At 38.1% G+C, this 15,815-nt stretch overlaps 1 protein-coding gene across 2 annotated transcripts in view; it reads right to left on the bottom strand.

Annotated features, from left to right (window-relative positions):
* Window positions 1–15,815, bottom strand: part of GABRA3 (gamma-aminobutyric acid type A receptor subunit alpha3) — a 292,154-nt gene that overhangs the window by 52,682 nt on the left and 223,657 nt on the right. For both annotated transcript variants that reach the window (XM_070290575.1, XM_070290576.1), the window contains exon 9: window positions 11,723–11,934. In XM_070290575.1, the coding sequence (XP_070146676.1) occupies window positions 11,723–11,934 (212 nt within the window). The remainder of the gene's footprint in view (window positions 1–11,722; window positions 11,935–15,815) is intronic.

The following is a 15,815-nucleotide window of genomic DNA, read 5'->3' as shown; positions in this document are numbered from 1 at the left end:
TCCTTGTTTTGTAGGAGTTTGTAGTCCAGTGGTGGTGGTGGGGGGGTCAAAGGAGAGCCCTGTGAACACACCATTGCCATATAATGTGATCAGAATTCTAAGAGGTATGAACAAAGGGTAATGGGAATTCAGTAGAGGAGGGGGTGATGGGAATTCAGTAGAGGAGGGGCAAAGTACCCTCAGGTGCTGGAAAAGGTGGCTCAGAGAAGGCAATGAGGATGGCAAGCTGGGTCATGAAAGATGAGCAGGAGCTCACCAGATGAAGATGTAGCCAAGGCAATGCACAGGTCAAGGGCGCTGCTACTTTGAGGAACGACAAGGAGTCTGCTGTAGGTAGATGGGAGTGTAAATGATAAAGGCCTGTCTGTGCTGGCTTCAGGGTTTTCATCAGGGAGGGTAAGAGGGACAAAGAAGTGGGTGCTGGTTTAAGTAAAGCAACAGTCTGACTAATAGGACACTTAAAAAGCAAAACCATTATTTCTCTTTGAGGACTGTAGTTACATTGCTACAAGTGGAAGGGGGGACAGAACTCTAAGGGAGTCTAACAACCTTGTAAATGCTTTAAATATTACATGGGACTCACTTATAATTAGGAAATTCATTGTGTGAATAGAGGCCTGCTGCTAAATGCCTCTGCTATTAAATTAAGGAGCACTTCACTTGTTTGCCTGCTTACTTATTCATTTGCTTACTAATCTCCTTTTTTTTTTCATGGTTAGACAAAAAATAAAATAAAATAAAAGAAAGAAAAAAACCCACTACCCTGACTTTGCTAGAAGCTTTCACACTCACATATATTATTTCATTTAGTCATCTTATAAGCTGGTTATGACCAAGTCTTTGAAATAATCATTCTGAACAGCAAACACTTTGTTTAGCTCTGTAGGCACTTTGTGTTCTATACGTAGAGAAGCAGCAGTTGATTTAACCACAGATTTTTTAAGTAATAAAAGAAAATTACCTTTTAATTTCCCTCGCCCTTTCCATCATGGAACTTTTTAATCAGCCACTATAATTTTTACCTAAATTGTCAAAGAAGGGAAATCAAAGCAAAAGTTGTAGTGCTGAGAAGACAGAAACAGGAAGCAGAGATTAATGGTTAATAATTCACATTTCTGCATCTAGTTTTCTAATACTTCTCTACAGCCTGGAATTTGATAGACACAAACTAGAGTCACTTAACTCTGACCAAGCTATGATTCTGTGCCTACCTCTCAAGCCAATGCTGGGCTCTTAGCTGCATTATAGATGTTTACAGAATGAAACCTGACCCCCCAAATGAAGATTCTTCATGTGATTTCTAATTTATTCCTGCTGAGTCTTGACCTCTCCTATCAGTTCAGTTCAGTCGCTCAGTCGTGTCCGACTCTCTGCGACCCCATGGACTGCAGCACATCAGGCTTCCCTGTCCATCACCAAATCCTGGACTTGCTGAAACTCATGTCCATCGAATCGGTGATGCCATCCAACCATCTATTCCTATGTCATCCCCTTCTCCTCCTGCCTTCAATCTTTCCCAGCACCAGGGTCTTTTCCAATGAGTCAGTTCTTCGAATCAGGTGGCCAAAGTATTGGAGCTTCAGCTTCAGCATCAGTCCTCCCCATGAATGTTCAGGACTGATATCCTTTAGGATCTCCTTGCAGTCCAAGGGACTTTCAAGAGTTTTCTCCAACTCTTGAGAAGTATGATCTCTCCTATCTAGTATGACTTCTCCTATACAGACAGAGATATATAGAATATCTCTATAGTTCATCCTGGAGTAATTCCCATACCACCATACTGAAACTCACTCTTCCAAATTCCTCCAAGCATTTTGACCTCAGGGCAGGACACTTTTCCTTCTAGAAAGCTACCTCCTGTGGACTGGGGATGAGGTAGTGAAAACTTTTACGGACTAATGCATGTCCAGCTTTAGAGTTTTTCTCAGATGACGTTCACGTTAATTGTTTTCAGAAGTGCTAATTAGAGGGTTAGTTGAAGCCCTGAATGTATTTGAGACCTCCAGGACCTCAGAGTATATGCAGACAAAGTCCTATGACTGTGTTAACCTAACATCCATCCAACTTTCCTGAACCCCAGTTTTCAGAAGTGGGTAAAGTAATGGAGTGTATGCTATGTTGGATTCAAAGACAAATCAGACAAAGACCCAATTTTTACACCCAAACAACCCAATTTTTAAAATGGGTTTTAAAATAGACATTTTTCAAAAGAAGATATATAGATAGAAATGGCCAATAAGGATGTGAAAAGATGCTTAATATCACCAATCATAATAGAAATGCAAGTCAAAATGAGATACCACCTCATACCCATTAGGGTGCCTACTAAAAAAAATAAGAACAATAACAGTAACAATAAAAAAAGGAAATAACAAGTGTAGACAAGGATATGGAGAAATTTGACCCCTTATGTACTGTTGGGAATGTAAAGTGGTGCAGCCGCTATGAAAAATGGTACATCAGATCCTCAAAAAATTAAAATATGACCCAGCAATTCTACTTTGGAGTATATTGCCCCCTCAACTGAAAGCAAGGTCTTAAAAAGATATGAGTACACCCATGTTCATAGCAGCATAATTCTCACTAGCCAAAAGATGAAAGCAACCCAAGTATGCATAGAGAGAAGAATGGATGAAGAAAATGTGGTCCATCCATACAATGGGATATTATTCAGCCTTAAAGGAAATTCTGATGCATGCTATAGCATGAATGAACCATGAGGATGTTATGCTAAATAAAATAAGCCAGTCACAAAGACAAATAAGATTCCAGTTGTATTCGATACTTAGAGAAGTCAGGTTGCTAGAGACAGAAAGTAGAATGGATTGCCAAGGGGAGAGTGGAGAGGAGGATTGGAATTCCTGATTTCATGGGGATAGAGTTTCAGTTTTGCAGGATGAAAAAGTTTTGAAAGTTGCTTGTACAATACTGTGAACATACTTATTAAAACAGTTAAGATGATAAATTTTAGGCTGTCTAATGAAGATTAATTAAAATAAGAGAGAACTAAAATATAAGGGAGAACACACACACACACACACACACAAAAACACAGAAAGGCACAAATGCTGAGTCAAATGAATTCAAAAGAGGAAGGGAGCATGCTGGATTAGGAAGAGGTCAGTAAGCCAATAGAATGGGGAGAGAAAATGCAGGTGCAAGAGAAGTAATCACTTGCACCAGTTTACTGAGAGGGTAGGGGATAGCCAGACCATATGTGGGGATGGACCTGGGGCCAGTGTGTGAGAAAGGATAGAGTGGATGAGACTCAAATATTATCTATGGTTTATTAATTGTGTTTATCTGTTAGTGGGTAGACCTGTGTCCATGCCCAGTTATTTGCTTGGCATGAGGTGTCCTAGAACTGGCACCTATAGACTGTTGGGCCAGGGCAGGGCTGGGTCCTGAGGTTAATAAGCTAGAGGGAGGATTCCAAAATGGAGTTTGCCAGCACCAGTGTGTCTACATGGTAGAATGAGTTCTCTAGAATGGCAGCCACCAGTGTCTATGTCTCCAGGGGGAGCTGCAGTTGACCCTGGCTTCTCCAGGAGACTCTCCAAGATCAGCAGGTGGGTCTGACCCAGTCTCCTATTACTGCTTTTGCCCTGGATCCCAGAGCATGTGAGTGAAGTCTCTATTTCCCCCCAGCTCTCTGGGACTCTCAATTGTATGCCTTACTGGTCTTCAAAGCCAAATGCTCTGGGGGTTCATTTTCCTGGCATATCACCCACAGGTTATGGAGCCCACCTTGGGGCTCAGACCCCTCACTCCTAGGAGAGAACCTCTGTAATGGTAATATTCCTCTCGTTTGTGGATTGCCCACCCAGGGTATGAGACTTGCCTATATCACAATTCCACCTGTCTTGTTTGGTTCCTTCTTCATATCTTTAGTTGTAGAAGGTCTTTTCTGGTAAATTTTGATCTTTTCCATGGATGGTTGTTCTGCAGATAGTTGTGACTTTGGTGTGCTTTTGAGAGGAGGTGAGTGCTGGGTCTTTCTACTCTGCCATCTTGACTGATTCCCCTGTTTGTTTCTGTTTCAATCAATTCACCAGTGATAGAGTATGTTTGTTGTCAGGGAATTTATATCTACTGTAGAAAAGGGTGGGAAGGCTACCACTTTATGAATACAAATTAACCCAGAGTGAATATCATTCACCCCAGAGAGAACATACCAAGTGATGACTTGATTTGTGGCTCTTTTTACAGGAATGCCAAAAATTTTAAAAAGCCATTAATGATTAAAAAAAAAAAACAAAACTAAACTTTTCCAAATTATGGATGGAAGTTGAGTATCTTCTAATGTAAAATAAAATGTTATTCTAGAGCATTCAAATTTCTTATTTGAAATTAAGGAAAAAGCATAAGAATCACTGTGTTTCCAAAAATTAGGTAAGAATTTATAACTATTTTAAAAGAACTAAGAATAATAATTGTCTTCTTTTTAAACATAGAGTTTTATTTCTTCACTTTAATTTGTTCTTACTTTTAATTTTCAAAAAATCTAGGTAATAATGCACATAGTTAAAAAGAAATAAATGTAAAAACTTATAATGCCTGTACCCCCAACCTTGTCCTACAACATAATTATTTTTAACTTTCTTTATTTTAATTTTCTAAATTTTCTAATATTTATATATTTCTAAGTAATATGCTTATACTGCTGTCAGTTTTATACATAACCATTCATATTTTCATGATGATTTACCTCACTTATGCAACCCTTCCTCCATCTTCCATACAATTATAGCAATCTTTCTAGCGCAATCAATAGTCAATGGTAACATCATTATAAAGGACTGGATAAATACCTCTAGCCTCTTGCTACAAACTGCACTGGGTTCTTCTCCAGGTTTGCTTGCTGCATAGCTTTCATCTTAGGAATTCCCTTCATCTATCTCCTCTGTAGGATACCCTCTTCTCTGGTCTAGTGTCTTTCTCTTTTTCGTTCTACTCTCGTTTTAATAGAACATATTCTCCTGTATTTTCCTAAGGTGGAATCCATGGGAAGTGACATTTCTGAGTTCTAGCAGGTCTGAAAATAACTACCTTTCCATGTAAGTGATACTTTGGCTAGGTATAGGATTCAAGGTTGAAAATCATTTGTCCTTCAGATCTAGATTTACAGCTCCACTGTCTTCCAGCATCCAATGTAGCTGAGAAGTCTGATGCCATTCTGCTAATCATTTCTTTGTAAATAACACTTATTGCCCTTCTAGAATCTCTTTAGTCTACCATTTATCCCTGGTTTTCTAAAATTTCAAGATGATGTGACTTTATGTGGGCCTATGAGGACACTTTCAATCTGGAGGCTTATATCTTTCCTTTTGTAAATGTGTCTTATATTAGTTCTTTGCTAATTTCCTTTTTTCCCATTTCTCTGTTCACTCATTCTGCAGGTTCTGAGTTGGATGAATTTCCTGGATTCATCCCTAAGTCCCTTAACCTTTTATTTTCATTCGTCAATTATTTTCTTTTTACCTTACTTGTAGAGAGATTATTTTTTTCAGTTTATTTTCCCATCTCTACTGAAACTTTTATTTTGGCAGTTATTTTTTCAAATGTATCATATTTTGTTTCAAATAAAGCAACATATGTATATATGTATATTTTTTCAGAAAAACACAAGATGTTAAACTCTACAAAAGTGCATGTATCTTCAGCAGACAATGTTTGTCTGATCAATAAGAATTTTGTTTTCAACATTAACTCTCCAAAGACAATCAATGGACTGACATCACTGCTACAACATAGGTTGCTACTTGAGCTTCTGATCTTTAGTCACATCTTGATTTTTGTTAACAAATGTGTAAATACTGCTGGCAGAAATGCTGCAATGTCTTGAGAAAAAGTGCTAACAGATCAAGCAAAGCCATGAAAGTTATGAAACAAGCTAGACCTGATTATTGGGGTTTCCCTGGTGTTTCAGATGGTAAAGAATCTGCCTGCAATGCAGGAGACCCAGGCTTGATCCCTGGGTTGGGAAGATCCCCTGGAGAAGGAAATGGTAATCCACTCCAGCATCTTTGCCTGGGAAATCCCATGGACAGAGGAGCCTGATGGGCTACAGTCCATGGGTCACAAAGAGTCAGACACGACTGAGTGACTAACACTTTCACTTTTTTTCACAAATTATTGAGAGGATCACACAACCTAATAGGGTTTGTATATTCAGACTGACCCTCTTGTGGCAGGGAATTGGGTCAGCACCTCGAGCAGGGAACTGAAACTGAGTGAAAACTGCTTTTTTTCCCCTCTCCTAGCTCAGGCCACCAACCCCACAGCTGGGACAGAGAGAATCGCAGCATCTGTGGAAACTTCTATTTCTCATTACACTGTGAAACCCTGGAGACATTTCCCCAGAAAGGCCTGGCCTCAGAGTTGTCTGCAGAGTCCTGCCTTCACTGGGGTCTTTGTCCCCAAAGCAGCCTCTTGGTTTTTGGCACAGCCTTTGTTTTGGGGATGGAATGCCTTGTGTGGCTTGTCTTCTGTGTTCATGGAGGTGTTGCCCTTCCTTATTGGATCGGCTTCATTACCACTTGGCGGTTATTTTTCATTTCAGAAGCTCTTCCTTATTCTCTGATTTCCTTTTATATTAGCATCCTCCTTATTTTATGTATATGATATATTTACAAATATAAGATAAGATTTACTTTTGTTTTGCTTAGGTTCTCTTTAATTCCCTAAATTATTTCTGTTCCAGCCAAGGTGAGTTTTTTTTTTAATCTTTACTTTTCTCTATTACAAATTTTACTTTGATAATGCTTCATATCATAGTATTATTTGGCAACATAAAAGATGTCTGTATTTAGTCTGCCTGAGCTGGGTTTGTTGACTGGTAAACTATGACTGACGATTATCTGGAGGGAGGTCATTTTATGGGATACCCCAGAATGTCACTGTATTAAGGTCTTTTCTATGGAGACATTTAGCTTCTTTAGAAAAGAAACTTCTGCTGGTCTTTAGGAAACTATACATCTGGCTGTTGACATTTTATATGCTGGCAGGCTCTGGGGTCTTGACTACTCTGTACACAGGCCTTTATCCAGTCCCCTTAATTGCACCCCCATGATTTATTGTCTGTTGTATGAGGCATCTTGAATGCTGAGTTTCTCTCCAACTTGATAAATCAGTTCTTATTCTATCTTTCCACATTCATTTTTCTTAAAAAATGCATTACAATCTCTTGTCTGACTGAAAGCCCTTCTTCAGTTCTCCTGGTACTTGGGGGTTTATACTTGTTTTATTTCTTTACCCTCATTTTAGCGGGATTTTGAAAGGAAGTGGTGATAAAACGTGTAGCTGTTCCTCAGAAGCCCACAGTTCATCTATTTTGCAGAGTGCTATTATAAGGTAGTCATTTGTCTTCATTTGAAAATGAGGTATTTGTTCCTACCTATCCCTTCTTTTCCTTTCCTTTATCTTTCCCCTCACATTCTGTCTAATCCATGATCATAGTACAGATCAGAAATGGACTTTTGAATCATTTATATTAGTTTTAAACAGTTTTGTGCTCAACTATTCTAGTTTTATGAGGCAAATAAGGTTTAATATGTCTCTCTAAAGGAAGCAAAATAAGGTACAGTTAAATTGCACTGTTTTTTACTTTTAATGCACTTCATTTTTTTCTGTGGGTCAGTGGTTCTGTTAGTTCCTTCATATTGTAGCAGCATGTACAAAACAGTACCCTCATATTAGAAATCCATTTTTATATATTTCATAGTTGTTTTCAAATCTCATCAACATCTTTCAATAACTTAAATTGATTGACAGAACTAAGGAGGAATACTAAGATCACCATCTTTGCAGGAGACTTTTAGATGATTCTTTTTGTCCTTTTTTTTTTTTAATTTTTAGCACTCTTTGGAATTGGAGAAATGGTTATCAGTTTTGAAATCCACAGCTACACTGTTCAAATGCACTTTCTACCTTCAAGCCACCACTGCATCTCTTCCCAATTACCAAAAATAAGTCTACCACATATTTCATAAGCTATTTATGACTGCCTTTCAGATATCTGAAATTAGCAATCATCATTGCCTTAATGCATCTGTCCTTTCTCCATTGTAGTAACCAAACTGGAACAGCATATTTTAAACATGGTACAACCTGTACAGAATAAAAGGGGTTTATCATCTCATTTGTTCTAGGTAACTCCTAACTCAGACTTAAATCAAATCTGCCTTTTCAAGAGTTACACCGCATGGATGGCTTACATTAAATGTGTTCTTTCCCTATAGCATCTTATTTATAACATGCAAATCTTTGTTAAGCCTTTTTATCCCTGAACTTTTTTGGAATATATGTGTAAAAATTTGTTGTATTTAGAAATGTTAATTTTTTGGTTTCAGCCTATTCTTTCAAACTTCAGAAATTCTCCTGGACTCTACTTCAGAAGATACTCTTTTTCATTAATGCCAGCTTACGAATTTGAATCTCCTATATTATGTATCTTTATTTAAGTCACAGATGACAGTATTTAAGAGGGCTTCCCTGGTAGCTCAGATGGTAAAGAATCTGCAGAGGGTCAAAGATAAAGCTTGGTGGCTTATTACAGCAATATCCATTCAGGTTGATGTCCATCCATCAATCAGATTATATTTGACTTCAATTGGTCAACCAACTACATCAGCATAATTGTAATATTTTTTCAACTGGTATTTCTTCTTCATGAAGACATAATTTTAAAAAGTTAGATGTCTTGATAAAGTCTGTATATTTCCTATTCTACCAGTCTAGTAAACTTTCCATGAATTTTCTTAAGGTTAGTTTGGCACAATTTCTTCTTAGTTAAATCAGGCTGTATGTCAGTAGTTAGTGCAAACTGCTCTTAAAACATCTGTTTAATAAGGGTCTTTCAGTTTAATATGTCAGAATAAGGACATCTTTGCTTCCTTTTCTTCTCTGGAACCAACCAAAATAAGGAAAATTATATATGAAACCAAAACTCCATCTTTGATGAAAATTGGAAGTATTTTTAACCCTCACCCCAAAATGTTAGGGCTCCCAAATGCAGTAAAAATTGAATCAGGGTGAAGAAGACGTTGAGGATGCCTAATATTCTAGATTTCAGGCCAAGAACAGAGTCCTAAAATGTGGATGGCAGGACCTGAGTGAAAAACAAATGACCTCTGTTTTGAAACAAATGGTTTTCAGGCTGGTAGTGAGAACATCCTGGAATATTGTTTGATTAGCACATAGTAGTGAGGAGGTGGAGACTGGAAACATTAAAGGGTACAATATTACACATATGCACACAAGCATGCACACACTATGCCATACATAGAGGTCTTTCTTGAGGGTTATTTATAAGAATTTATATAGATAACAGATGATGGTCAAACTATTCACTTTCAACTACTTATTCTCAACCATTCACAACTATCCTATTCATTGTCTCAGTCCCTTCCCAAAATGATACTTTCACACATAGCAGTGTTAGTAAAAACTCCTCTAATACAACTTCAAGTAACAGTTGAAAAAGAATATGTTACTGATGCAAAATAGGTTACAATGAGGGGAAAGAACCAATAAAGAACTGTGTAACAACACACAAAACAAACAGAATACATTAAAAGCTAAGTCAGCAGAAATCATAAAATTAATATAAGGAAAAATACCACTACTATAGAAATGAAGGAGAACAGACACGGTGAAAATGTTCAGAGACACAGAAGACAGGCTTGAGAAAACTAAAATGGATAATAACAGTTGGAAATTAGTAGAGAATAATGGTAAATAAAGATTACAAAGTTCTTTATATGTATAATCTGAGCTTTTAGGGAGATAACAGAGCAAAGATCTGTTTCAGGAAAGCTTTCCTGAAACAAGGACAGTTGTGAATCTATAGACTTAAGGGTAACATGCTGTCCTGGGAAAAATTCATACAGATAGATCAAGATCTATCTATCCTTGTAAAGTAAGTGGTATTTGTAAATAAAAGACACATGCATATAGGTTTCCAAGCCATAAAATCATCTCCTCATTATGTGAAAGATTCTCAGGGTGGTTTTAAATTTCCTCATAATAATATTCAGTTCTAGAACCAAAAATAGCAACCAATGTCTATGTGGACATTAGAGAAAGAGAATGTGACCCACAAATTGTATAACAGCCCAAATATAATTCAAGTATAAACACAACTGATAGATAATCTTATACATGTAAGATTGTCAGTAATGTTAGACATTACTGACATAAGATAGTAGGAAATATGGTTCCCACGAACACTTTCTAAAGAAACTTCCAGAGGATAGCCTTGAGGTAACTAAGTGATGAACATAAAAATGGATAAGAGGGCTATTTTGAGAAGAGAGTCTTTTTGAATATAGAACTGTGAGTAATAAAATACAGAAATTATGACTGCATAAAAGCATGTAAATACTATAAAACTTGACAATGTGGAGACAGTTGTATAACAAAAGTTGAGCGATGACAGGAACTGGTAGAAAGCAAAGGTGAGAAGCAGGATAAGTATAATAATTTCCTTATATTTTGCAGTGGGTGAGGGATCAACAGACCTGGTTTATAACTGATGAATCAAGCATTAGATGGGTAAATATATTTTAAGGATACAAATGTTAACAACTAGACTAAGACTAATAATATAACCAACCAAGAAATTCCTATGGTAGAACAGATGGAGGAAAAAGAAATATACTTATTTCTTCGTGATTTATAGCAAAGAGTTAATAAATTTTATCTAAATAAATAGTTAAGATCTATTCTAAAAATTTTCCAACTCACCAGTCTATAGTCTATGGAATCTATTCCTCCAGTTTGAAAAATCTTCATTATGTTTTCTCTTCTCCATGATTCTGGGGCCACACCTGCCCATTCTTTTTAGCATCGTGGGTTAGTCTTCATCTACAGCTAGAGATCTCAACTCTTTTAAAGCAGTCAAAGATACCAAACTTGATTTTACTGTATTTATGTTTTTTTATTCCTACCAATTCCAGGTGGTTTATTGGAATTTTTCTTTCTTCTCATCCATTAATCCAATTAACATTTATTCAGCTTTTACTATGAGTCAGATGCTGTATACAGATGCTAGCTAGTTAGACAAATGCAGGCAAGTCCCTGCCCTCAAGAAGTTCAGTCTAGTGAGGAAGCAGACAAATAACTCTAATGCAAATAAATGCTTTTCATATCATGAGCAATCTCACCCACCCCCAGAAAAGCTGAAGCTATCTCATGATTCTGGAAAGCTTCTATGGAGAAAATAGCATTTCATCTGGTTCTTAAAGACTGAGCAGGTCTTTATCAGGCAGGAAAATAAGAAAAGAACATTCCAGGTAGAGAGTAAAAGTAAGCAAAGACATAGAAGGAATGATGATCATTTTTGTTTGATGGTAATGGGAACATATTGCCAAAATGAGGGGCAAAAGTGGCCCTAGAGACTGTTCTCTGGGTGGAAGATAAAGACTACTCTTCTGGGTGACTTTGTAAGTACAACAGATTCTCCTTGGGTTCAGCAGTATCACACTTAGGTTTGATCCCTCACCACAAGACATCATCCCTCCATGATACCAGCCCTCTTTTCTTTGCCCCCAGCAAACACTCCACACTGCCAAGAAGCACTCCAGTTGAGAATTGGATTGATGACCCCAGTGAATAGCACACAGCCCTGGCCAGTTCCCACAGGCTGCAGGCTGCCCACTCCTGGTTCCAATACAGTTCTCTCAGGGAATGCTTCCCAGCCCCCACCTTTCCTGTATCTTACCTTCATCTCCAGGGCCTCTGGCACCTTCTTGCCTTCCCAAGCCCAACTCCGTTTTGTGAAGTAGTTCACGGTCGCAAACTCAATCAGCGCAGAAAATACAAAGGCATAACACACGGCTATGAACCAATCCATGGCCGTCGCATATGCCACTTTAGGTAAGGAGTTTCTGGCACTGATACTCAAGGTGGTCATGGTGAGAACAGTGGTGACACCTAGGGAGAGAGAAAATAAGAACTAGTTGCCACTAAAAGACATTGAGTGTACCTGATGATATCACCACCTTCCTCCTTGAAAGGAGGAGCTAAACCCACCCAAAATGACCTCCTTTAAAGTAAAAAAAAAAAAAAAAAAAGATAATGTCAAAATGGAATGGTTCTATGTAATAACCACCCCATCCCAACTATCACAGAAAGAGGAATCTCCAGTATAGCATTTAAGAGTTGCCTTTAAAAAAAAAAAAAAAAAAGAGTTGCCTTTTAACCTCAGCTTAAACATTTCCATTGAATACTAGGTTGTAGGTAACCTATTTCAATGTAATAGAGCTTTCTTTTTTTTTTAATTTAAATTTATTTATTTTAATTGGAGGCTAATTACTTTACAATATTGTATTAGTTTTGCCACACATCAACATGAATCCACCACGGGTGCACATGTGTTCCCAATCCTGAACTCCCCTCCCACCTCCATCCCCGTACCATCCCTCTGGGTCATCCCAGTGCACCAGCCCCAAGCATCCTGTATCCTGCATCAAACCTAGACTGGCGATTCTTTTCTTATATGATATTATACATGTTTCAATGCCATTCTCCCAAATCATCCCACCCTCTCCCTCTCCCACAGAGTCCAGAAGACTGTTCTATACATCTGTGCCTCTTTTGCTGTCTGGCATACAGGGTTATCGTTACCATCTAATTAGAAAAGTCTACCTTATGCTGAAACCTGCGTTCCTAACTCCTAATCCACTGGTTGATCGCAGAGGTTCTGTCTGGAGACTTAAGAAAGAAACCCTGAATTTTTCTTTCTGGGACAGGACGTCAGAAAGTTGAAGAGAGTGGCCATGGTTTCTTGTGAGTCTGTTCATCTCTAGAACATGACAAGCTCCTTCTTTTGTTTCTCCTCCTTCTCCATTCTGGTAGATGCCTTCTCAACAGACTGGAACTTAGGGTAAGACTCAGGACATGGTCTGATATTAGCTGGAGTTTCATTTCATGTATTGTGGACACTATTCCCCTAATAACACAACAAAATGTTGTAGAAAAATTGTCCTTTAGCTACATCACAGTCTAGGTCCTATTGAATTCATGAACAACCAAAACTATTCTCACTTCTATTTCTTATGAGTTTTTGCCAAACCAGAGCTTGGTTTTAAATCAATTGATTCTTTTTCTTGGTGGTATTTATTAACCTAAATTTAATATTTTCTTTTACTCATTTTTAAATTATATTAATTTTTTTCTAATCTGCTCATAGTTTAGATATGCATATGAACTATATAGTGTTGTGGTTAACAATATGAGCTCATATTGTTAACCACTTCATGGCAAATAGATGGGGAAACAGTGGAAACAGTGGCTGATTTTATTTTTGGGGGGCTCCAAAATCACTGCAGATGGCGACTGCAGCCATGAAATTAAAAGATGCTTATTCCTTGGAAGGAAAGTTATGACCAACCTAGACAGCATATTGAAAAGCAGAGACATTACTTTGCCAACAAAGGTCCATCTAGTCAAGGCTATGGTTTTTCCAGTAGTCATGTGTGGATGTGAGGGTTGGACTATAAGGACAGCTGAGTACCGAAGAATTGATGCTTTTGAACTGTGGTGTTGGAGAAGACTCTTGAGAGTTCCTTGGACTGCAAGGAGATCCAACCAGTCCATCCTAAAGATCAGTCCTGGGTGTTCATTGGAAGAACTGATGCTAAAGTTGAAACTCCAATACTTTGGCCACCTGATGCAAAGAACTGACTCATTTGAAAAGACCTTGATGCTGGGAAAGATTGAGGGCAGGAGGAGAAGGGGATGACAGAGGGTGAGATGTTTGGATGGCATCACCAACTCAATGGACATGAGTGTGGGTAGGCTCCAGGAGTTGGTGATGGATAGGGAAGCCTGGTGTGCTGCAGTTCATGGGATCGCAAAAAGTCAGACACGACTGAGTGACTGAACTGAACTGAATTATAGTCACATTTTAACAATAATATTATAACACTAATTTTGTCATTGTTAGTAAGAGTATTCCAGTCTTAAATGTTATTGTTTTTTAGTTGTGAAGTCGTGTATGACTCTTTTGCAAACCCATGGACTGCAGCCCACCAGAGGCCTCTGTCCATGGGATTTCCCAGGCAAGAATACTGGAGTGGGTAGCCATTCCCTTCTACAGGGGATCTTCCCAGGGATTGAACCCATATCTCCTGCAGTGACAGGCGTATTCTTCACCACTGAGTCACCTGGGATGCCCCAGTCTTGAATACTTACACTAGAAGTAGGAAGTCCTGAGTTCTACTACTTACTGGTTTTGTATCTTGGGAAATTTCTTTAATATCTCCTTGACTTCATTCTTCCTATCTATATGAATATTCCCTACAGTCTCCTCCAGAATTTTGATGATGCAGTTGTGTACCCAAATCCATCCAGAATTTAGTAAGAAGGAATAGTCAGAACCTCTTTCTAAGTGTTGGGTTCCTCAAGACGATGGAGAGTGTGACCCTTATGAGCCTGGGTCAAGTAGGGTATGGAACGTAGTCCTAATGGGGTAAGATATGTTATATCAAAAAGCAAGCAGATGAGACCTATTAACTATTAACTCTACCCAGAGAGTCAGCCACATGTGCTGCAGTCTCTGGAGCCTCCTTTCATATCTTGATTCTGTGAGTATCTTACTTACACATTTACTATATAAATCAAAAGCCAGACTGGCAAAAACTTAATACAGTTTCAACAAAGAGACCCTAAAGGAGCGCCTTTACACAAACTAAGCAGAGAATTGTCAAGGCTGATTAGAGAAAAGACAATTTAAGCCCTGTCAGGAACAAGCCATACAGCTAGGACCTCATAACAAAATCTGAATTTGTAGCCTGGTAAGCTCTGAGAATGGATCTAAGGCTCAGTAATCCTCTGATCACACCAAGCAAGTGATTCATGGAACAAACAAGTTATCTCATTTATGGTTATCAGCAAATGTAATTGTCCACACCAGTACATTCTTAACAGTGCCAAAGCATGGACCAAGAGAACCATACGGCAACACAAGTGTTTAGGTACCATATCTCAGTGGAGAGGTTTAGAACTCTAGCCTTTAAGGCCTAATTAAAACTGTCATCTTGTGAAGAGTTCTTACCTAGTCAGAGCTGGTAGGGCCTTCAATCAAGCATCTGGTATACTTCATGGATGGACAAAGAGGTTTGGCATTTTAAAAGATCCAGGCCTGCCACTCAGGGCTTCTCTTTCAAGACTCTTCTACAAAGCTTTTCTGTGCCTGCCCTCTTCCTTCGAGTACTTCTAAAAGTCTAGTATGCTTCTTTGATAATGTATGTCTGTCCCACCCAACTAAAGTTGCTTGAGATAATGCAAGATAATCTCCCCATCTCAAACTTCTTAACTTAGAACAAATCTGTAAAGTCCTTCTACCATATAATGTAACATTCACAAGTTCCAGAGATTAGAACATGGGTATCACTAGGGACCATTATTAAGCCTACCACAATCCTAGTTTTAACCCTTAATTTCACTCAAGCTAAAAGCCTTTCTTGTGTAACCTTAAAACTCAAACTCTTATCTACCAAGACAAGTAGTCCATCCATTGATCCATTTTCTTGCTACAACAGTACCAGCTCATGTCATTAACATTCCAGTTTTCAGTTCCTTCTTCCATTTGGGCCACTGAGTGTTTAATTTATGAGCTCAGATATTAAAAAATAATGCTTTCTATGTTTTATCTGTTTTTTAAGGATTTTGTACAGGAAGATTTTTTCAAGGTATCTAGTTTGCAACATTTCCAAAAATTGGGCAAATTTAATCTACTCCTATATAGATTATGCCCCCCCTGCCAACTTCATTAGAGCTGTTCTTTTCAAATCACTAGCAACCAAGCATAT

Source organism: Ovis canadensis, chromosome X, assembly GCF_042477335.2.
Source record: "Ovis canadensis isolate MfBH-ARS-UI-01 breed Bighorn chromosome X, ARS-UI_OviCan_v2, whole genome shotgun sequence".
Lineage (NCBI taxonomy): Eukaryota > Metazoa > Chordata > Mammalia > Artiodactyla > Bovidae > Ovis > Ovis canadensis.
The sequence above is the reverse complement of the archived record's forward strand: the minus strand, read 5'-3'. Positions and strand labels throughout refer to the sequence as shown.